This window comes from Chroicocephalus ridibundus, chromosome 6, assembly GCF_963924245.1.
Source record: "Chroicocephalus ridibundus chromosome 6, bChrRid1.1, whole genome shotgun sequence".
Classification (NCBI taxonomy): domain Eukaryota; kingdom Metazoa; phylum Chordata; class Aves; order Charadriiformes; family Laridae; genus Chroicocephalus; species Chroicocephalus ridibundus.
The window spans coordinates 24,773,702-24,796,815 of NC_086289.1; the positions used below are offsets into that span (position 1 = coordinate 24,773,702).

The following is a 23,114-nucleotide window of genomic DNA, read 5'->3' on the forward strand; positions in this document are numbered from 1 at the left end:
CAGACTTTCATTCCCAGAAGCGGGCCCATCGAGCCATCGCCTGTTGTGCCGCCTGGATCCCGGGGGAAGGGGGGGGAGGCGTTAATGAAGGGGCAGAGGGGTGAGAAGCTGCCCGCAGCCCCACGAAGCCCCAGTCAGCCGTCAGTGACTCCTCGGGGCCTTGAGGCCGTGTCGGCGAGGCCCGCGGTAACACCGGGGCGGCAGGGACAGGCGGGCGGCGGGGGCCCGGGCCCCGGGTGTTCCCTCAGCGCGGAGTGGCGAGGCCCTGGCCCCGGCCCCGGGAGCGGCGTGTTCCCTCAGCGCGGTGCGGCGGGGGACCGCCGCACCGCGCTGAGGGAACACGCCGCTCCCGGGGCCGGGGCTACGGCCCCTCCCGGAAGCTGCCCCCGCCCCTTCCGCCGCCCGTGAAGCGCTGCCGGGCGCCACTTCCGGCCGGGTGATGGGGGGGTGGCGGTGGTGGCCGCCGCTGCCGGAGAGAGGGAGGGCGCGCAGGAGCTGTCGCTGCCGCCGCCCCGGCGCTGGGCGCTGCGGCACCGCCACTTAGCGCTGCTGCCGCGGCGTTGAGGTGAGGCGAGGCGAGGCGAGGCGAGGCGAGGCGAGGTGAGGCGGGGGGACGCGGAGAGTGGCCCCGGCGTCGGGAGCCCGCCGGGGAGGAGCGGCCGGGTCGTTGGGGCCGGGGGCGGCGTGTGGCCGGGTCTCGGGAGGGAGAGGGCCGCTCGGCTGGCCCTCACCTTGTATCGGTGGGGTGCCGGGGCCAGCTTGTGAGGAAGCCCCGCCGCCGAGAAGCTGAACATCACGCGTGTTTCTGACGGGAGTTACCCCGTCTGCCGTGGGAGTGTTTGAGGCGTCGTGCCCGGTTGTGTCGCTTTCGTGCTGAACTTCGTAAATTCTCTACTTGGGCAGTGACCAAGGAGATAAAGAAAAGCCTCGTTGGGCGGGCGGGGTGCGGAGGCGGCGGGTCCGCAGGGCGCCGAGCGGGGCGGGTGTCCGGGCGGCTGGGGCCGCGCTGTCCCGGAGCCGGGCCGGGGTAGCGGGTCTGGGGTGGGGGGAGATGGCGGGGTCCTGCAGCCCCTGTGTGTCTGCTCAGGGGACACACCGCTGGGGTTCCTCAGCCCCTGTGTGCCTGCCTGCTCAGGGACACACTGGCAGGGTTCCTCAGCCCCTGTGTGTCTGCTCAGGGGACACACCGGCGGGGTTCCTCAGTCTGTGTCTGCCGGCGCTGGACACGATGCCGAGGAGCTGTGGTTTGTGCCAGCCTTGCAGTTCGATGTCAAAACAGTCCCTCCCACCAGCTCAAAACAGATACTCCGCCGTCTTACTGTTTTCTCTGCCAGTGGCGTAAATTTAGGGGGTTTCCTGAGGGCAAAGTGTTTAGTTTTGAGTTACAAAAGTTTTTGGGCATGTAGGATTTGATAATTGACAAGGCAGCGTGGAAAAGTGCTGTTCCGGGCTTGCACACATGCTGTTTGCATTTCAGGATGAACTGGAGGAGTTTGCCTGCGCGGGACAGGTTTTGTGCGAATTTAAGGCCCGCGCGTGTTTAGAAAGTTGGAAGTCTGCAGGAACTGTTATCTACTTGGTCTCTCAGATCTATATGGCTAATGCTTTAGGTGGCCTGTCAGACTACTCACATAATGATTGCTGATTGCTATTTTTTAAAAACGATGCTCCAAAAGGGCAGGTTTTTTTCAGCTCTGTAATTTAATGGAAGAAGAGGCAAATGAGAGGCAATTTCAACATTCACGTATTTATTGGTTTGTGACTGGACTTGAAGTGGTCTCATGGTTTTGTCTTCGATGCTTCAGTTTGCAAAATTCACTTTATAAAAACCCAATGCTCGTTCTGTGTTATAAGATGACTTGATGGAAGATCCCACTTGCGCTAAGTGTGCTCCATCTCCACAGAGCTCCCTCCGGCAGCTGGACACGATGTCCATGCCACCTCCACGGAGCAGCTGATCATGCTGTGCTCCAGAGTGGCAAGAACTCAGCAAGACATTTCCTGGCATTTAAATGCCCCTCATCTCTGGTAGGGGGTGCCTCTTGCTGGATATCAGAGGTAAGGAAATTCCTGTGGTCTTGTTCTTGCTTTTGCTTTCTGTGGTATAGGAGAAAGGTGGAATTAACTTGCAGGATTCAGGCAAAGTGATTTTTATACCCAGCAGAAGGCAATTCTTTGGGAAATTTCATAAATTTTTGTTGCGAAAATGCTACTTAGATGTGAAGGAAACATTCTGTAGATTTGCAAAGAGCAAGGATTTTAAATTATCTTGTTCACTATTCTGTGTGATCTTTTTTGCTGGCTGGTTGGGGTTTTTTGGTAGCGTACAATTAAAAACACAACTTGGCCTAGGAGTTGCAATCTTTCTGGCTCTATACTGTCACTTTTCTTTGTACAGAGCTCAGTTTTGCAGTCTGCTAAGCTGGTTGAGATCCATAAACTGTATTACATTATAAATGTTTATTTGATAATCACATAACTTTTAGAATTTTTTTATTTTGTATCTGTTTTAAGGCATCTAAAATGATGAAGGCTCCTAGATTGTCACTAGACCAGAAAGATCACGTTGTAAATGATTGTGGAGAGTAAGAACAAACACAGTTTCACCGTATTGTTCTGGTGTTCATTTAGATGGAGCGTTTGTTCATGTCTTCTGCTATTTCCATCCTAAGATGAGGATGTGGGAAGAAAAGAAAGACATAAAAGGGGAAAAGCAAGCCTGAATTGTTTTACTGCTAAGTTGTGTAAGGATAAAGAGCAGCAAACGTTCTGTTACAACACGGATATGCTATTTCTTCAAGTTGGAGGAAAAAATACTTGACGCTTAGCATGTGAAACGTTCAAGATCTTGTACAAACATTAATGAAATACCATGAATGACATCCTAAAATAAGTGGTGGAGTACTTGATCAGTTATTTGAGAGTCACTTGTGTGTTCCTTGAGTTATGGTGGTAGTACAAATGTTTTGTTAGTAGATTAGGAGTTGAGCCCTCTTAGTGTTCACTTGAGTATAGTACAACCCATTTGGTTTAATGAGGTGTTAAAGTCAGCGAGCAGTATGTATTCTGTTCATCTTGCTGCAATATGTAACTGCACTTAGTGGTTCTTAAGACAAATATGTTTAGCTTTCAGGACTTTCTGTAGTAGCTGCTGTCAGTTTTGCGTGGAGGCGTTCCGACAGAAAGACTGTTCTGAGCATATGGAGCTAATCTTTGATTTTATAATATCTGTTCTATATTTTCCACAGTGCAGCACTTCAATAAATAATTCTTGAGAAGCACATCTTCTGTGATGGTTTAAAGCCTAAGACATACAATAAACTAAACAAGTTTTACAGGAATATTTCTGCATTTGAAATTATTTTATGCTTGCTTCAGGAAAATACTTATCCAATTTTTCAGTCTCACTTTGGGCATTGTGCTGCATTTGATCAGTTTTATATATAGCGTGGTAGCTCTTGTATTAAAAAACCCTTGAAAAATCATGTATTGTCTTTGCAAGTGTTCTTTTTCTCCTTTTGTTTACAAGATACCTTACTATATATGGTGGCATTTAGAAGGTAAGGATTAAGTCACTGTATGCTATATGGCGATGAAACCTGTGGTGCTATTTGCTTTAAGTAAGCACTGAAGAATTCAGAGTTTTCAGGAAGAGCAAGTGACAAGCTTCTGATGCAAGTCAGCAGAGTATCCGAGACTTTTGATGCATAACGAGGCAGTGCTGTATGTTCTTTTTCCAGCACAGCATGACTAAGTTGGTATGTGACAGTAGCCTTATTATTGCAGGCTGGCTCAGGGCATGTTTTTGTGTGTGGCTTTTATGTGGGGGCGAACTAAGGCTTCAAACCTGAGTCTTGTCCACATTGTGAACTAGCAACCTTTGTGCAGGAAAACTTTTCCTCCGAGGTGTGAGATGTCATGATCCGGGGCCAGCGGCGCCAGCGAAGAAGGGGCTGAGTTGGAATTGCCTATATTGAAACTTCAGCTTTAAACCTTCTGCAAATAAATGTAGGTTAAATCACTTGAGATCTGATAGTTTTTCGGTGTCCTTTCTAAAATTCCTCTCAAGGATGGTGAGAATTGAACCTAGCGGGGAAAAAAAAAAATAATCAAGAGGCATGTCAGCAAGGAGAGCCATAGGCTCTCCCAGGCACATGAGGGCAGGTGGTGAAGCAGTAATGGTGCTGGTAGTTTTGCATGTGCGTCTGGAATAAACAAATCCAGCCGGCGTTCTGCTAACTGCTGTGGATGTAACTAGCATATTATTTAACCCTTCAGCTATAATTCTGGTGTAATTGAGTTTTGTTTCTGTAACAGGATCGCAGCCTAATGTTAGTGTGATATTCATGCTACTTTTCCTTGGCTAGAGTACTGATAATAATATTCAACTTTCCACATTTTTACCTCAATATACTGACTCAAATTCTGCATGCTAGGGAAGTTAGGGACTTAATGGTTGACTAGCAGTAATTCAGTAGAGGAAAACATGAGGGAATTGTGGATAATAATTTTGAGAGAGATTAATTTTCCATATTTAAATATACCTCTATGAAAAATATTGTGTGAAGGGTAAAATCAGCCTCTCAGAGGCATCTAATTTTTTAAAATGCCCTAACCAAATTGTAGAAATGTTCATGGCTCATAAAGTAACATTTTTCTTTTGAAAAAATAAATGCTTATACACATGTGCATAGACTTCATATTCAGTTGTGTTCGTGCTGTTAATTGAAAGGCTGGGGAAGGAAAAAGGGAAACAGGACACATGATACGTATTGCTGATGAGCTGACTAAATATAAAGTCACGGTAGCAGGAAAGTAATCAGCTAGGCAGCTACAGACATTGCTGATGTCAGGCGAAAAGTATATTTTGCTCTCTGACGTTTAAGTCTGTGCTTGCTCTGTGTTTCTCATGTGTGTTATTCACCATTAAGTAATGTTATCCATTATTTGCTTTCAGCAGTAAAATCAGTAATGTAGAAGGTAAAGTAGTTACCAGTGCTGTTTTCTTTCAGAAGACAAATACAGTTATCTAGGTGACTTGGTCTCTTCTGCTACTCTTGCCAGTCTTGCCTTGCAGACTGGTAGTGTTGGAAATGTTATGTAGCATTCTTAAGCTTCAGAAATGAACAGGAGCAGTCGGGCCCAGAGATCTATATTGTATTCCGGGTACTAAGATTATTAGGGAAAGTGCTTTTTACCCTTTAAACTATGAAAGTGACACTAAATTAGTAGTCTGAAGGCAGTTTCTGAGCTTAAAGAAATTGCCTTGTCATAAAAACTGAATTTAACTGTTGCTGTTGAGATTAAATTAGCTGCCAGCTGTATGGAATGGTTCATGTTTTGTGTAAGTGCTTGTTTCTTTTGTTGATTTCTTTGTCTTTCCAGTATTTTAAATGTCTTTGTGTTTGACAGCATTTAAAAACAGGAGCGGGTCCTATCAGGTGCATCTTAAGGTTAATGTAGACTTTCTCCCAGGTCCAGCCCATTCAGTAATGACCTTTGATGGGTATGCTTACTCAGTGTTGTAAGGTCACTTTTATTGCATGTAATGTAAGGGTTGGTTTTTATTCCTGCAGTGCCAGATGAAGAGACGCTAGGCTGGTGTTAGGCTACTTGACTTGTGACAAATGAACAGAATTCTCGGAGGTTAGGGAGAATTTCCTGCCTTTGCCCTCAGAAGCTGCTTTGGTTAGAAGACAAATCAGTAAGTTGAGTGTATTTTTGGTGAGTCTAAATTCATTGCTTTTAGAAAAAATTGCGATGATTAGTGTTACAAAACCCACTGTGATTAACAAATTTTGTCTTTATTTCATCTGTATTTCTGAGTAAGGAAAGCTGGATGACCAGAGAAGCAGCTCAAGTTAGTTTTGGTTTTGTTTTTTTTTTTTTTTTTTTTTTTTTACTGGAGTAAGATAAAAAAGATGTAGTACAAAAAAGGTCAAATACACAAATGTCATAATTTCTTTTGTTACTAGTTGTGTAAGCAATGTAGTTGTCACAGTTGTTTTGAGCAAGATTTTAGAAAATAGTAAGATAACACAGAAATGAGCAAATACCCTTTTATACGGAGAAGGAAGAGTGTAGTAAATGCAGAGATTCTAGTACTGGTTTATGGATGTTTTGGCAACTACTTAAATCAAGGTAGTAAAACTTATATACATATTGACTGTATATGGAGTTTTGAGAAATTAAAACTATGCATTAAGTACATGTTTATATACAGTCAACTCCAGAGACAATATCTTCAGAAGTACCACTCCCTTAATTCTTTTAGAAGGGCAACTTTGATTTGTGCACTCACTTTCTTCTAAACTATTTCTTTGCACTGCTGGGAAATCTCACGGGACATATTGAATCTTGTCTGATATAGAAGAAAATAGTGTGTGGTCCTTTTAGGTGTAAGTTGGAAGAAAAAGTTGCAGCCAATAATTATGATAAGAGCTACTTCTAACAATAGGTACAGTACCTTTTTAAGAAGAGAAGTGAGAAGGAAAGAGCTTCTGTTTGTGGAAGAGCTGTGCCTCTGAAAGCAATATAAAACTTTGTGTTGAATATTCATGAGGGATTTGAGTACCTGTTTACTGTATACAGAAGGTAAATAATAGATTAAATAGACTGTTTCCTTGCTTTCACTCTGAAAACCTTGAATGATGTATGTGACACTAGTGTATTGTACTATCTTGTATTTTCTGAGATTTGGTTGGCAATGATTGAAGCGTTCTCGTTAATTAGACTGTTTTTTTGAGCACAAAAGAGCTGTGAAATTGTAGCTGTTTCTTAGATGGTAGCTGTACATAAACCACCAAATATAAATTATGCACAAATCCATTCTGTACTGCTGTGGGTCTTAAATATTGGATAAGCTTTTTATTACTTTCACGTCACTGGTAGCCTCTCAAAGTTTTTTCATGTATGCTACGTACCATTATTTTTTTTCTGGTTGTTGTTCTGGTGACTTGTCACCCCCATGTGACTATAAATGTTGTGGAGATGTCTTACCTTCCTGTCCTTCTGGGGTCAAGAAAACAATAACAGAAGTCTGTATGAAGAGAATATATCTTTTTGGTTTCTGGTGTGTTCGTTGTTATCTATTACCATTTCACTTTTAAAGATGCTTTGGAGTTAAAGTTAATGCTTAATTTCTAGTAATGTTATTTTGAAAGATGAATATTTTAAAGGATTCACAATGTAATAAACATCCATCTTAATAACCGAAATCAAACAAAGATAGAAATATGATGGCTGCATTATCAACATTCAACTAAGATGCCTCAGGTCAATATTATTGTAGATACCTAGTCTTAGGTTTACTTGGGAGGGGTAGGGAGGAAATGTCATGCCACCAAAGCTTCAGTATATATTTTAAAACAGTGGAATGTTTTGGACCTGTAATGTATTATTTTAGCTTTAATTCAGTTTTACATGGTTGCTGGCTATACTTTGTTGCTTAGTTTATGAACTGCAAACAGTGGAAAAGACTAATGATTAAGCTGGTATTTAAACAGAGTAATCTTTAATTTTCATTGCCTAGTGTAATTAACAAATTCTGATTTATTTATTTTTTTAACAAAAGACTTAAGAGTAGAATGGGTGCATCTAGGAAATATTCTGCTGCTTGGTGGCTTTAAATTTCTATTTAGGAACAACTGAGATGATCTTAATTTAGTTTTGCTTGAGTAAAAATTTAGTGTCTGGTTTTTATCTGGCTCTTACATGAAAAGCCTTTGGCTAATTAAGGATCTAAAATTGCACAAAATACATTGACATCTCAATAATCTTTGATAAACATGCAGGTCTTGTTTCTTTCTCCAATACTTAACAGGTCAATTTTATTGGTGGATAGTGAAGGATGATGGCAGGCAATAACCAGCTTTGCATTCGACGTTGGACTACCAAAAACGTGGCAAGGTGGCTGAAGGAAGAAGGCTTCTGTGAATATGTGGATGTTTTGTGCAATAGACACAGGCTAGATGGAATTACACTGCTGACACTCACTGAATATGATTTACGATCCCCTCCTTTGGAAATCAAAGTCCTGGGGGACATCAAAAGGCTAATGTTGTCCATACGCAAACTGCAGAAGCAACACATTGATGTCCTGGAAGAGCTGGGTTACAACAGCGATAGTCATGTTGGCACAGTGTGCCCAAGTGTTGGTTCACTACAGGGTACAGATTGGTTTTGTAATGGTGAAGTACCTCGGGACTATGATGGACCGATTACTGACTTGAATGGTGATCAGTATCAATATGCAAATGGAAAAAACAAACACTCTATGCGAAGACTGGACCCAGAGTATTGGAAGACAGTTTTAAGTTGTGTGTATGTCTTCATAGTGTTTGGCTTTACATCATTCGTTATGGTTATAGTACATGAGCGAGTACCTGACATGCAAACATATCCACCTCTACCGGACATATTTCTAGATAGGTAAGAAATTTTGTTTTAAAACACAACAGTAAGTTGATCGTTAAAATATAAGCTTTTTTTCATTCTTAAAATATAAGTCTTTTCTTCATTCTCAAAGTTTCATATGCTCTTGAAGATGCCTCTGCTAAACAGTAATTATAGTGTAGTAAACCCTTCTGATAAGACTGAAGTGTGCATAAGTTAGATGCAGAGATTTAGTAGTCTTAGAGGAAAATAAATTGAGCTGCTCTTCTGCCCAGTTTATATTTAGTTCTATGTCTTTAGCTAATTACAACACAGGAGTTAATTTGTCCATCCTCTCATCCTAGTAAAAAGGGTGATGATCAGCTGGCATAGGTAAGCAACCATATGCTTTTTCTAAAATCCAGGTGCTGCTATGGAGCTTAACATGTCGTGATACAGAGAAAATTTTGATGGAATATTTTTGGTCTGCCAGTGAGCAAGGAAGTTGAAAGGGAATAGCATTGATATGTATTTTTGCTGTTTCCCCACTGTCAATTTGTTGAAGTTGGTTTAGGGAAACTGAAGTAGACTGAATAGACCACCATCTTTTTTAACCGTGGAGTATCTGTGTACTAAAACACTGTTGTGACTTACGCAGTACCTGCTAATTTTTTAAAGGAAATATTCCACTTCAGGCAGAAGAGACACAATAGCAAAGGTGAAGTTCTAGTCACTGACTACAGATTTAATGAGGGATAAATACTCCCTTTGAGGAAGTGCACTTGCGCCATAGAGAACTTATTGTCTAGAGAGTTTTAAAAGACAAGATAAACCGTTTAAGAGTTCAGTCTTTGTGGTCTCCTTATTCCTGCCAGTAATTTCCATTTTCATTAATGGTTTTCATGAAGTTAGTAGGAGTCTAATCTTTTGAGTAAGTGTGCAGAATCCCCCATGAATTTAGATATAACTCATCAAGGATGGACCATATCCAGCAGAGTGGAAGAGGGGAGAGGGAACGGGAGCTATGCCATTACTGGATTTTGTTCCCAGGGCATTACTGCGGTATTCAGCGGGCAGGAGGATGGGGAGGTCAGAAAGCAGCAGCTCACAAAACAATGCAAGGGGATTACTACAAAGCTAGCTTTTGAGCAGCACGTTGCTACCCCTTTGTATCAGGGGCAGCATGAAACTACGAGGAGCGGCCTCTCTTGAAATCTGTTGATCTGTACTTTGGTGAAACTGATGGTGGAAATTGTTACTGGTGCCATATGTGTGCAAGAAAGTCTTAACTCTTTTGACAAGCAAGACTAAAAGGTTTGCATATAGTGATTATCACTGAAATCTAACTTTGAAAACAGTATTTATTTTTCCTAACACTCTTCTGTGCAGTTCTGTTTCATTACAAGTAGGATTTTAGCCTTTGCAGCATTTCATTAATTGTGTTGACGCGGCATTCTTATAAGCATAAGCAGAATAATTGACATGATGCAAGTTTGTGTCAGAATGAAAAAGGTTGTTGGGAAACACTGGTAGAGGAACACATCCTGTTAGTAAATCACACGTGTAAATTAAGAGAGCATACTAGAGATTTTCTTTGACTTAGTGAATTGTGTGTAAATGTCTTCTGAAAGTATGTGATTAGAAAGGAGATAATGTAATTAAAAATTAATTCAAATTCTCTTTCATTCAGTCTAACAAAACAATTTTTGGTTGTAGTTCAAACATGATTAATGCCAGTTAGTTTTGTAGTTAGAACTTTATATGCCTTTATTCTCAATACTGAGACTGGAAAGAAAAATTAAGCCTTTGTATTGTAAGTTAACTTTCTTGTGTCATCCTTTTTTTTTTTTTTTTTTTTTAGTGTTCCTAGGATACCATGGGCTTTTGCTATGACTGAAGTATGTGGCGTAATTCTTTGCTACATTTGGCTGTTGGTTCTTCTGCTTCACAAACACAGGTACAGTACATAAATTTCAAATCAACTAGTACTTTTGATTCAACAAAAGGTCTGTAACAAGAATTTGTGATGATTGTTTAAGACTTTCCATTCAATAAGAATCTTGTAAGCTTCTAGTATGTCCCTGCTAAAACGGATTAGGGAGGAATTAACCAAGAATGGTGACTTGTGAATCTTACAAAGGAGTTATCTGAATTTGCTGTTTCAGCAGATTTATATGTAATTTACTTCAGAACATACGTATTTCAGAGATTTGTCAGTATATACTCTCATACTGTAAAAGTTTTGCATATAAGACAGTCCTACAAGGATGAAATCCCATGGGATGACTGAGCCAGCCTAGCAGCTTGCTGTCACTGAAAGGTAGAAAACCCTTTTGTGTGCGTGCGTATTTTGAGTTAATTTTTTACCAGTTTGTTGATTTTTATCAGTTTGACAACAGAAGTTATGTGTGCCAAAGTTAGTACAAGTGTAGCTGCAGAGGAGTGGAGCCGTACCTTTTGGTGACAGTAAGCTTGCTATAGTCTCTTGCCCTGTCACATGGAACCATACCTTCACGGTACTACTTTAAAAAAAATAATATATATGTATATATATGCATGCAGCAATGATGAAGGGACTTCATGGGATTAAGTTCGGGAGCGGGAAAATGTTTTTATCATAACTTTCCTGATTTAAAAATACAATATATTAGGAGTATTGCAATCAGTTCCTATGTACTTCTCCCAGATCTATACTTCTGCGAAGACTGTGCAGCCTCATGGGGACAGTATTCTTACTACGCTGCATTACAATGTTTGTTACCTCACTCTCTGTGCCAGGCCAACACTTGCAGTGTACTGGAAAGGTAAAAACTTGAAATGCTTTAAATTATTTCTTTCTGTTTCCTTTTTTAAATTATTCTTTTATTTTATTTGAGATATGATTAAGATTGTTGTGACCATAATGTTAGATGTGTGTTTGTAAGAACAGTGTTGTTTCTCTCCTATTACCCTCCACGCCTCTTCATTAATTGCCATTATGCAGACGAGCATCCTTAGAGGTCTTAGAAGCACTTCACACTTTGGAGAGGAGATAATTACTTGGGGAAGGATATATAGAATATTTCACAATGTAAACTGGAGAGAATACATCAGAGAAGAGTATGCCTAAGATACTGACTTAATCAAGAAAGGCGGAAAGTGGAGTAATTGCTTCTTTGTCTTATTGGATGCATGGTTTTGAAGAAAAGAAAAAAAAAAAAAACAACCCCTAAACACTTCTTATTTCACCCCTTCTGATAAGAGATATTCCATAGAACATGTGATTTTGTGGTTTTATCCTAACTTTTAGTTAGAAGAGGTTGAGCTGAATATATTGGCAGCTTGACAATGACACATTGGGAGGTTGAATACATTCAAAAAAAGGTGGTAGACTCTGTATGTAAATCACTTGCAATAAAATACTTGCTCTAAATTCCAGTATTCATTAGAGGTATGATGAATACAATTAGTAATTGTAGTTACTAATGTGATTCACTGACACAATAAAACCCAAAGATGTACTAACCTGCATTTTAATGAAAGACCCAACATGATAAATGGTATTAAACATACATACTGCTATACAGCTAACTTTAAGAACATACTGTTTGGGCAGTGGGGTTGGAACTTACTAAAGGTTCATGTCGCTGTCCTGTAGTTGTATGGCAATGTTTGGGCAAAACTCCAGCGGGCATTTGCAATATGGAGTGGCTTTGGAATGACTCTGACTGGAGTACATACGTGTGGAGATTATATGTTCAGCGGCCACACTGTCGTCCTGACCATGCTCAACTTCTTTGTCACAGAATGTAAGTACAGAGTGTCAATACTTAAATGTCCTTAAGTGTTAAGAATATGTACTGCTTGCTGTCAGCCAAGGGTGCGAGAGTGTAAATACTTAAATGTCCTTAAGTATCAAGAACCTCTGCTGCTTGACCTCCTCAAAAAATTCAGAGTGTAACATTAAAGCAAACAAAAATTCAAGTTTCTGTGCTCTTTCTCGGGTTTGCGACAGTTCACTTGCAGACGGGAAAGGAAAGGCACCAACTTAGATTAACGGAAGGATGAACAAGGCACATTGGAAAGAATGTGAGCCAAGAAAATTAGAAAGGCTTCTAGCTTGCTGCTGGGAGAATACTAGGGAAGATATTTATGGTTGTCTGTTCCTGTATACTTCCCTAGCTATCTGCCACTGACCCCTGTCAGGCAAAATACCAGGTTAGGTGGCTGTACGTGTAGTATCATCCATAAAGCCAAAATACCGAACCTCATAATTATGAGTGAGAGGATACAAAACAATAGTGCTTCTCTGTAAATATACTCATAATGAATGAGAGTATATGAAACAATAGTGCTTCTCTGTAAATTGAAGTGCGATTTGATACATTATGTAGGAAGCTAATTAGAGTTCACCTATGATGGAATAATTGCAGTAACAGAATAATTTATGCTTTATGACATATTTCCCCTTATTACGTGGAAAAGGCATGCTTTTCATTAAAAGATGTTGGTTGAACAAAGAATTCTGCTTTGCACAGTCATAAACCATTTTAGGATGCTCTGTTAATTCAGAAACGTGTAATAGCTGTATTTGTAAATGAAATCATGAAGTGATAGGCATCTGTAACTTATGTGGTTGTTTTAATTGGATTTATTGGACCTGTAGATGTAAACAAAAATTCCAAGTGAAGACAGTAACTTCATCATATTCTTGTATGAACAAATTTGTGTAAAAACTCGCAATGCCTAGGCCTGACCCAGATTTTTGAGACATTCAAGGCTTGTCACTTTCTGTCTTCTCCTAGATACACCAAGGAGCTGGAACTTCTTGCATACCTTATCCTGGGTCCTGAATCTCTTTGGAATCTTCTTCATTTTGGCTGCACATGAACATTATTCTATAGATGTCTTCATTGCCTTTTACATCACTACAAGACTCTTTCTGTATTACCATACCTTGGCTAATACTAGAGCATATCAACAGAGCAGGAGAGCAAGGATCTGGTTTCCAATGTTTTCTTTTTTTGAATGCAATGTTAATGGTACTGTTCCCAATGAGTATTGCTGGCCCTTTTCAAAGCCTACTATACTGAAAAGATTGATTGGCTGAAGAGTGTGTGGGTCAATTCAGATTTTTATGAAGTGTTGTGACTGAGATCCTACAAGGCTAGTTGAGGGGGGGGAATGTAAAGTGACATTTTTTCACTCCGTGATCTCCTCCTCCTTGTCTTGTTCCTTAGATTCTTAGCCATAAAATGGGGTTCCCGTACTTCACAGGGATGTGTTTTGTTTTCTTGTTGCTTTAATAGAAAACAGTGCAGGGACCGGTAAAGGCTATGAGTGAACCGTGAATATGAACGAGAATACTGCTACCCTTAGTAAGGTTCTGCGTGAATGTTTAAGTAACTGTAACCTCAAATACGTGCTTGTACTAAATATAGGATACCCTTTACAGGTCCAAATAACCTCCATTACCTGACATGCCAGCCTTTACATATACTGACTGAAAAATTTAGAACTTTATGAAGATTTTATTTTAAAATGGTCATAAATACGATTTTTTTCAAACTCTGTGTATGCTTAAAGATTGAGCAGTACTGTGTCATAATGAGGAAAGCAGTATAGTTCCTTGCTAAAAGAGTCTCTTAACTGTTAAATAACAAGTCTTAAAGTATAATTGACAGCATAAATGGTCTGCGTACAGGTTGCCAAAAATGAAGGTCTGCCTTGTGGCTGTGCAGTGATGATGTTTTTTTAATGAGAGCTTATTTAGTCTAGTCTATCAGTTGTCTATATGGTTGTTCTAGCACTTGAAAGTTTTCCCTTTTGTGTTTAAATAAATGAGTTAAAGTAAATGCTACATCCAATGAAAGTAAAGTTAATTTAGCTTTAGTGAGTTTAAAGCCACAAAATAACTTCTTGGTGTGGTTTTAATTGCTTTATACCCAAACCTGTGCATGCTTTTTAGGAGCAGCTCTTTAACATTGGAAAAACAGAACAGTTATCTTCGTATATCTTACTGTCCCATAAATGGACGTGGAAAATGCATGTAGTAACTCTTTCAGGAAAAGTAATACTAGTGAGTATTGGAAATAGTGCTCATATTGATGTATGTTTTAGCACTCTGGTGTCAACAGTATGGTGAATATCTCTGGATATATATATACACAGTATATTTGTTTATATATAAAAACACACACAGTATATGTTCTAACAGATATGAAAAGAGACTAGTTCTTAAATTAAGTTGCTCATTTACTACACTGAAGAAGTACCATTAGCAGTTGAGTTTTGGTTGTTTAAAAAAATGAAAAAAGAATTACAACAAAAACACTCCCAAAACCCCCAAACCAACACTCTGAGTCCATAATGCATAAGCAAGGGTCACACTGTTGGTGATCTCTTGTGCAGTGGTTTGTAAGGGGACAGTTCTAACATTGGCTGTAGAGACTTGAAATTAGATTTATGCGAGGTGAAAACTAATAAGTAAAAGATGAAAATCGTAAAAATGGTATAGACCTTTTAATTTGGTTACTGCAATTTCAGAGTAGGTGGTATATGCAAAAGGTAGTGGAAGTCAGCCTTGGAAAGTTACTTGAAGCATTTCCAGCTTGGTACAAGCTGACTTAATAGCCACGATTTACTGACATTTACATGGAAAAGAATCCCTTTGTAATTTTGCAAGACAGTTTTGTATTTGGAGATTTGTAACCTACTGTGGGCTACACCTTGCTGTACTGTGTTCCTTTATAAACCTGGATTGTACTAACTTGACTATCTTCCGCTCCTCGTAGGATATTACTTTTGTAACTTAATTTAGCTCCTGTTCCACAGAGGAATTGTGCATCTTAGACTATCTCTGCCAACTGTATAGAGCACACATATGTTGTACTATTCTGCAGACTTTTATATTTGTAACATTCCAATTTTTAAGCAAAATTGCAAGTTCAGTCTGCCATAGCCTAATGGCTCTTCCCAGCCAAATTGGGGGAGTATGCTTACACTTAAGGAAAAAAGGACAACATTTTCTGGAAGATTTAAAGATTTCTCATTTGTTCTTACCTTTCTGATTTCAGAAAGGCAATTTGAACATTCCTCTTGAGGCTTTATAATCAAAAGAGCTCTATTTGTTGATTTATATTTGCCTTTGCAATGCACACACAGCTATGAACTCTAGGAAGGCATCTGTTCTCAGGATGTGCAGGATTGTATTCTGAGTTATAACACGTGGAGAGGTATGTGATTAAACTTGCAAAGCTGTTGGTTCTGAAAAGGACCACGTCAGTGCTAAGTGGCATAGCTGTATCTAACCTAAAAAATTATTTTGCAACTTAGACATGCAGGAGAATTTTCAAGTACAGCCCAGTGTAATAATGTTTACATAAAGCAAAGCTATCATTTCAATACTTTTTTTTTTAAATTAAGTTCATGTACTTTGAAACATAAAGCTTCTCTCTTTGTTCTAATTTAATTTTTCAAATTCTGTTAAGTAAATCCATGTTTTAAATCAGCATTGCCTATCAGTGTTATTTAAAGGAAACTTGTTCTTTTGTGCTGTTCCTCTTGATACTGAATATCTGAGTCTGAGATAAATAATGTACAGAGGCTGATTTTTGTGAGCATTGAAGTGGGTTAGAAAATTGTTAGGATAATTGTCCTCTGCTATTTTGGAAGTTAATTTTGTCTTTCTATAAACGTGCAAGAGGAAGGCTTGAAATGATAGAAGACAAAAAAATCTGATTTGATGTGCAAAAAAGCACAAGTCATTCTGTAAAGTTGGTAATGTAAAGTTTATTGTTAAATAGATGGAAACAAGTTGCAAGTAACTGGCTGGCTTAAAATTATGTACCTCCTTTTTAAAAAGACAGTGTTTCAAAGGCATTTTGCAGCATCTCTGCTGCTAAGAAGCCTTTTTAATTAAAGGCAGAAGAGCATCGTTGGGCTTTGGATTTAATGCTAAGTATGTTCAGGGTTGTCGTCCTCCCTTACATTCACGCACCAGTCTTTTTGCTGTCCTTTAACTTGCTGTGTCTGTTTTGTGCAAAGTCATCTTCTGCGGTCTGTGGGAGTGCACACAATCTGAATTCAGAGAAGTGAATGAATTGTTGTATTATGTCAGCAAGTGTCTAACAAGATTAGTGCACAGAGTGCACAAGCTAATCAAGTAGAAAAGTCTTAACAAAATAACTCTGCGTATACAAAAGAAGGGGAGGGTCACATTTTTTTGGTAGCTTAAAAAATCTAGTAATATTTGAGACCTGACAGTAGTCTTCAGCTCTTCCTTATTATCAGTTTGTGGATATGAATGCACATATCTGAAAGCAATAGACACGGGTAATCTCCCCTCCTCCCCCCCCCCCCCTTTTTTGTTTCCTTTGTACATTATGACAGCTTCCTAGAATAGCTTTCCTAGACTTTTTGCCTTTAGTTTTTCCTTTTCCTTCCTGGAAGATCCCTTAAACTAATGTGGTTTTTTTGACGTTATACCTGCATACAGAAATTAGACTTTCATAGATGTGTGTTTTAGCAAATTCTGATCTCACCGACAAAAGCTTATGGAAGGATCTTTAAGCAAGGTTCCTCCAACTGTTCTTGAATAATGATATAGAAAACTTCCATATATGTTAATTATCTTCGTGTCCTCTGGCAAACAAGGTAACACTTACACAAACTGTTGGTGCAGAAACGTAGATAGGCCTAAAGTATTTAAATGTCCAAGATCAGCAAGAATTGGATCCTGTAAGTATTCTGCTTGTGGTGAAAAATGATATGCTTAACTTTAGCAAATCACTAAATACTCTGACTTCAGTGAAGGTTCCTGTTTTAGTTTGAGTGTTTTCTTGGATAAGGCCAAGCGCATGCTGTGTGATATGCTGCTACCATAATGGGAATAGGTAATCCTATTTTCCCTGATTTTCCCTGATTCCCCCCATGTCTACTATAGAAGAAAACATTCCAGTAGAATTTCAAAGAAATTAATACTTAACTGGATTCTGAGAGCAAAAAAATACATCAAAATAAAACCTTGATAGTTGGCTGCTATAAGAAGCAAGAATCAGTTAAATGATTTGAAAAAAACAAAGTTATTTTTTGGTGCAAGCGGGTTAAATAAGGTTATTTGGAAGTATTGAAACCCTTCAATGAGGACAAAAACATAGGTTCCTATAATCTTCTTTTCTGTATGCCTGTGTCACATGTAGTGCCAAAAAGAGTATTGAAGGGAAGGGGAAGTGTTGAAGTCAGACATCAGTACAAGTCTTTTGCAATCTCCTTGGGGTTTTTTTTAAGCAGTGCTTGCATGCTTTAGAGCTACACTTACTCAGTACTGTTCAGCTAGTTTTTTGATGTGCAGGAGTCCACGAGGTTTTCAAGCACCAAAACTATTGTGGAGCTGAGTCTTAATCATTAAAATACGCATTTGAAGAAATAGCAGATGTCTTGGGGAAAAAAAAAAAGGGAGTAGATATTGTGGACCTGGAGTATAACAAAAGAAAAGTAACCTATAACAACTTTGATAGTTTTTCATCCTGTCCATGTTGTTTCTACTGAAGAGTCGTGGAGAATTTGAGTAATCTACAGACAATATTGCTTTTTCTGGGTTTTGTGAACAATCTACGATACTTTTATAAAAAGTCGACCTGTAACTACAAAAGCTATCATAGTCTTGTCAAGATGGACGTATATTTGGCAGACATCCTAGCAGTGAGCCAGCTTACCCTCTGGATTATTTTGCGCATGTAGACTTTATCAGTCCAGGGTTAATTGGTAGGGCCACTGATGATTCATACAGATCACTATTTCTGATGTATCTTTGACATTGTCACTATTCTAATTGAAACAGTATTTCTGGGGGAAAAAAAAAAAAGTCCTTTAGCGTGAACCTGCGGATGTTGTCTTCATTACATGAAGAAAACCACCCTCTCACAACCCTTCAAACACTATAGTATTGTGAACACTGAATTTCCTATATCGCAGTTTCCTGCATACCTGCCACTTGTAAAGAAGTTTACAGTGAGTATTATGTACGTAATTCAGTGACGTGCAGATTTTTAAAGCCAGTTTGTAATGGGTGTGTAATTACTTAAGATGATAAATGTGGAGCACGATAACCTGACCTGTTGTTAGCCCAGTGACTGCATAGCTAGAAAGACTAACTGTTACTTAGTTTTGCTCTTTTGATTCAGTTTTGTCAAATAAGAGAAATTTGTCAAATGTGAGAAACCACAAACTGCATTGTACATGGTACTTAACATAATAGGGATGTAGAAACATGACTTTTCACACTGAACAGTTACTTCAATTTTGTTCCAACAGAGAAAATAGTATTACCTAATGGTTAGAAGGTATGCCAGTGAAGTTTAAAATGAGTACTGTAAATAAGTAAATATTGTTTTGATTCTAAACTCAGATTGAATTAATATATTGTTTTATATCTTTGTTGTATTAAAACATATTTAAAAGTACTAAAATAAAATATTTGAAAGACGACAAATGCTTGATTTACTTTGTATGTAAAATGATGGCTCATTATCTCTGTTAGCATTGTGACCTCAAACATCCTCTGATTAGTACGAGCCAGGTAAACTTAATGTACTGAACTGTTAGAAAGTTTTTCATTTAACTCTCTCTAAATTATAGAATCTTGATCAATCTAATTTAGAGGAAGAATCCTGAATACGAAGCCTTTCCTCAGCGTGATTTTTTTTTTTTTTTAAATTGGTTGCTGAAGAACAGATTCAAAAAGGAAAATGGACATGGCAATACACCTTTCTCAAAAAAAAAAAATTACAAGGAAGAAGGGGAAGCAAAAGCAAAGAGATTCAGTGTACCAGTTGCAGAGTACTTACTGTGGCCTTTGGTCTAATATTCCGGGAAGCAGTAAGTTGTGTTCTAAGCAACTCAACACAAGTATGTGCTTTGTGTGTTTGTACATACAGATTGGGAAAACTTCCAGGGAAAATAACTGCTTGCTTCCCAGAATATGTTACAATACTGCTTAGAGATGTGAACTTTGAATAAAAAAAAAAAAAAAAAAATCTTTCTCGTCCACAATAACTTGCTCTTCTCCATGTTATTCCTACAGCCAGAGCTAGAAAGGGAAATAGTTGCTGCTGTCTTTCATGAGAAGTATAACAGAATCTATGCAGATGGGCTTTAGTTTGGTGTTAAAATGCAGATGAAGCAGCCCTCACTAGCCAATGCTCTTATTTGATAGACTTTGAGGAGAATCAACTTCAGATTGTCCTTGGACCATTTTGGTTTTATTTATTGATTGTTTTTTATTTATTGATTTATTTTCAAAACTCTCATAAGGAAATGAGGTACAGAACAGAAACTACTCTCCTGATTAAAATACCTTTAGTACCAGCAAACTGTGTAATTATATCATTGCATGCTCTCTCTTTCTTCAGTGCAGTTGCTGACTGCAAGGAAGTAGTTTATTCTTACCTATTAAATGTGCAGGTGCCAGTCTCATTTACTATTCATAATTCAAAATATATATTAGATTGCTAATCTTGGCCTTTCACAGACCTGTTAAAGTAGTTCACAAAGGCTGGGCATATTTTCACAACTAACTTCAGACTAACTGAAACTGATTTCTTAAAGCATAGGTCTGAGAATAAGATTGGTGTTAATGAGCTCTTCCTCCAGTATGGAAATCAGTAATGCTGACTAAGTCTAGTTGGCACATACTACATGAATCTGTTATAAATATGTGCATGTACGTCAGACTATTTCTGGAAAAAGAACTGTTCTGGGTGATGTAGTAATTAAAGGTTAGAGCTACAGTCTTAGGTCTGCTATCTGTGACTGGTTTGCTTTTTATTTTGGCACTGACTTAAGACACATTCTGGTGAAATTACTGGTTCTCTCTGGATTGCTAAACAGCTGCTAAATACTGAAATACAAATACTCTTGCTGTCGAAACCGTACTGAAGTTTGATACTAGGATAGGTACCCACTGGACTGTTCATGGTAGTCATTTGACTTGTGCAAAGTATTGACAGCCAATTCGGTAACAGGTGGGTTTTTTTTTTTTTCCAATGGTGTCCTTGGTTTCTCAAAAGGATCTTTTCAAGCTCTAATTTCTAGCATAGCACAGCAAGAAATATCAACTTGAAAGGAGATAGGGAATGCTTATTTTCAAAGAGGCATCATTCATTTTAAATGTGAAAAGCAATTATTTTTTTTCCCTTCACTCTGCTAGATGAATTGCTCAAAACTGAATCAGTGTCGCTTGATCACTGGTAGATTCTCAAATACTATAATTGGAGGCAATAGCCCTATAAAGAAAGGGGCAGAGAGACAGCATCAGGCAAAAAGTTTGCTATTCCTACTGTTGCACTGAAGCAGGGTCTCTAGCAAATGTAGGGAAAAGCAATTAATTTCACAAATACTGTGAAGGAGAGTGGGGAATGAACGTCGGGGGGATTACCAAAAAATGTCCTACAGGTGACTATGTCCACTAAGGAATCTCTTTGGAGTGGGAATGGAAGCACTGAAAGGGGCTGATAAAACTAACCTGCACTTGTGCTGGCTTTTGTAACTTTGTTACAAGTCCCATCACAAAAGCCCCCTCCAAATCTTAAGATTTTGGATTCAAAGTATTTCGTGATGTTAGGTTTTAGTGGGTTTTTTTGTTATTTGTTTATTTGTTTGGTTTTTTGGATTTTTTTTGGAAAAGCTAAGCAGTTAAGACTTCTGTATCCTAATGGCACTTTTTAAAAGATTCCTGGGTTGGTTGTGTTTTTTTTTTTTTAATGTTGGAATTAGGCTCATAATAGTGAATATGTACAGAACAATAATCTGATATGGCTATTGTTTACACATGCATACAAACTGTTACACATCACAAAAACTATTTTCTGCCAGAAATAAGGTGAGTAATGTTCTCCCCATCCTCCTGTGCTCCAAGGGGAGTGCGGCGGGGGGAAGCAGGGAGGAGGAGGAGGGTTATGGCAACACTGTGCTCCAGGAGGCCTCCAGAGGCACACTTGAATTGTTTGCACAAAGTGGCAATTTGACCTAGAAACAAGAGCCAAAGTTACGGGGAGACAAGGCAATAAAAACATAAAGCACCAGCTCCGGCTTCTGTAAAACCACAAACTTACCGGACCTGTCTCGGGCCAAACTAAATTGTAGTTGGTGCCGAAATTAGGCCTAGATCCTTGCAGCCATTGTGCTGCTTCTCGGTAGTTTTCAGTGCATCTCACAACCTCTGCCTCCTCTTGCGACTCCCTGCCTCGGCTCTGGGGGATGTCGCCCCGGTTGACAGTGCCCCATGGCGACTTGTCAAGGCGAGCTGCCCTGCTCCCCTCCCGTGTACCGCGGGGCGAGCCACTGGCTGAGGATACCGGTGTTTCTGAAGAGGAAAACAAACAGTTTGTTAGCCAAATGCTTTAATGAGGGTGCCAAAAAGTGACTCAACCCGTCAGGAACAGAGGGTTGTGGTGCACTCAGCTGAAGGCTCTGCCTCTGTTTCTCTCCTGCCTACTAAAAATAGTCCCCCTGGCTAATGCCGAGGGCTGCAACAGCCCCTCATGTGACAGTCGCAAGCCATCAATCATGAGACTGGAAATACCTAGAGGAGCGTTTGCTCTACTGCAGGGGACACTAAATGAGCAAGAGTAGGCAGCGGAGGAGGAGGGACAGTGGTCTGCCATGGGCTCTGCTGGCTGTGGGCCTTGCTGAAGGCCCCTGGCTGCTCCTGAGAGGACTCCTTCACAACGGGGCTCTTCCACAAAGGTGGCCTTCTGTTTAGTTGTTCTGGTTTCCTCTGAAACCAGAACTTTCCCCCAAGCTGTGCGTTGCAGTAATTGAAAACCAGAGCTTTGGCAGAAGGCTGGTGTCTGCTTCTGGCCAGCTGGCAACAGGGAAGACCACTGGGGTGCCATCCTTGTCCCAGTGCTGCTCCGGACTGGGATTGCCAAAGCAGGGACGGGCCGGTGTGATGGCCATGCTGCTCCCACCCATGTGCTGTGCACACCGACCGGGAGAGGATTTTATTCCAGGAATAGCTGCCCACAAGGCAGAGTTACACCAGCAGCTGAATCCGTAGTTGGGCTCCTACTCGGGCATTCTCTCTACTATGTCCAAATGCATCAGACACAAAGTCAAACCTGCGCAAGCTGGCGTGGTTGATGGATGGTTCACAACTCGTGCCATTTTCACTTTGGCTTTTCAGTGAAAATGTAAACTATATCATCTGATGGCTGCTGATTTGCCCTTGATTTTCCACATATTATTTATAGGCACAAATTCCCCCTCCAGTTTTCCTACAGCATGGGGGAGGTGGTCAGAAATGGTAGGACAGCCCAGTCCACGGCAGCATAAAGGCATAAAGTCAGGATCCTTCCTGCCAGCACACGCTGTGGTGAGCACGTTATCTATGAGAAGGCAGTAGCCTGAGCTTACCTTTGGCTACCAGGTGTACGTATTCACATCCCATCTAGGTGTTCGAAGTTCAATGCCAACTAATACAATACTAATAGATGCTACCACACCAGATGCAGGTGGAGTGTACACCTAGAGTTGCACAAAGACTAAGGAACCTGGCTCAGCTTTTTGACTCGATCTTAAGAAATCCCCCACATAAGACTAAATGCATATATATTTTTCAATATCCTTCTTTGTTTCAGCTCTTAAGAGGGAGCAATTGTCCCCAGTCTCCAGATGTGTAAGATGGGGAATTTAAACCCAATTGGATCCTGAGGGAGTAGGTGGTTGGGATGTGGATCCCTGGTGTCCCAGACTCCAATCTA

General features: G+C 39.8%; 1 protein-coding gene across 3 annotated transcripts; it reads left to right on the plus strand.

Annotated features, from left to right (window-relative positions):
• Window positions 1-423: 423 nt before the first annotated feature.
• SAMD8 (sterile alpha motif domain containing 8) lies at window positions 424-18,835 on the plus strand. Of its 3 annotated transcripts, XM_063338792.1 has the most exons (8): window positions 424-565; window positions 1,905-2,058; window positions 5,577-5,704; window positions 7,823-8,430; window positions 10,235-10,330; window positions 11,060-11,177; window positions 12,011-12,161; window positions 13,158-18,835. In XM_063338792.1, exons 4-8 carry the CDS (start codon window positions 7,850-7,852, stop codon window positions 13,460-13,462), a joined length of 1,251 nt encoding a protein of 416 aa, XP_063194862.1. In that variant the 5' UTR covers window positions 424-565; window positions 1,905-2,058; window positions 5,577-5,704; window positions 7,823-7,849; the 3' UTR covers window positions 13,463-18,835. The 3 variants fall into 3 exon arrangements, with proteins under 3 accessions (XP_063194862.1, XP_063194861.1, XP_063194863.1); XM_063338791.1 differs by lacking the exon at window positions 5,577-5,704; XM_063338793.1 differs by lacking the exons at window positions 1,905-2,058; window positions 5,577-5,704.
• The last annotated feature ends 4,279 nt before the right edge of the window (window positions 18,836-23,114 follow it).

Bases quoted from the DNA above. Each gene is read 5' to 3' on its own strand.
- SAMD8 (XM_063338792.1), top strand. From the start codon at position 7,850: ATGATGGCAGGCAATAACCAGCTTTGCATTCGACGTTGGACTACCAAA. The intron at 10,331-11,059 runs GTACAGTACATA...TACTTCTCCCAG, and splicing joins CTTCTGCTTCACAAACACAG to ATCTATACTTCTGCGAAGAC. The intron at 11,178-12,010 runs GTAAAAACTTGA...GCTGTCCTGTAG, and splicing joins ACTTGCAGTGTACTGGAAAG to TTGTATGGCAATGTTTGGGC.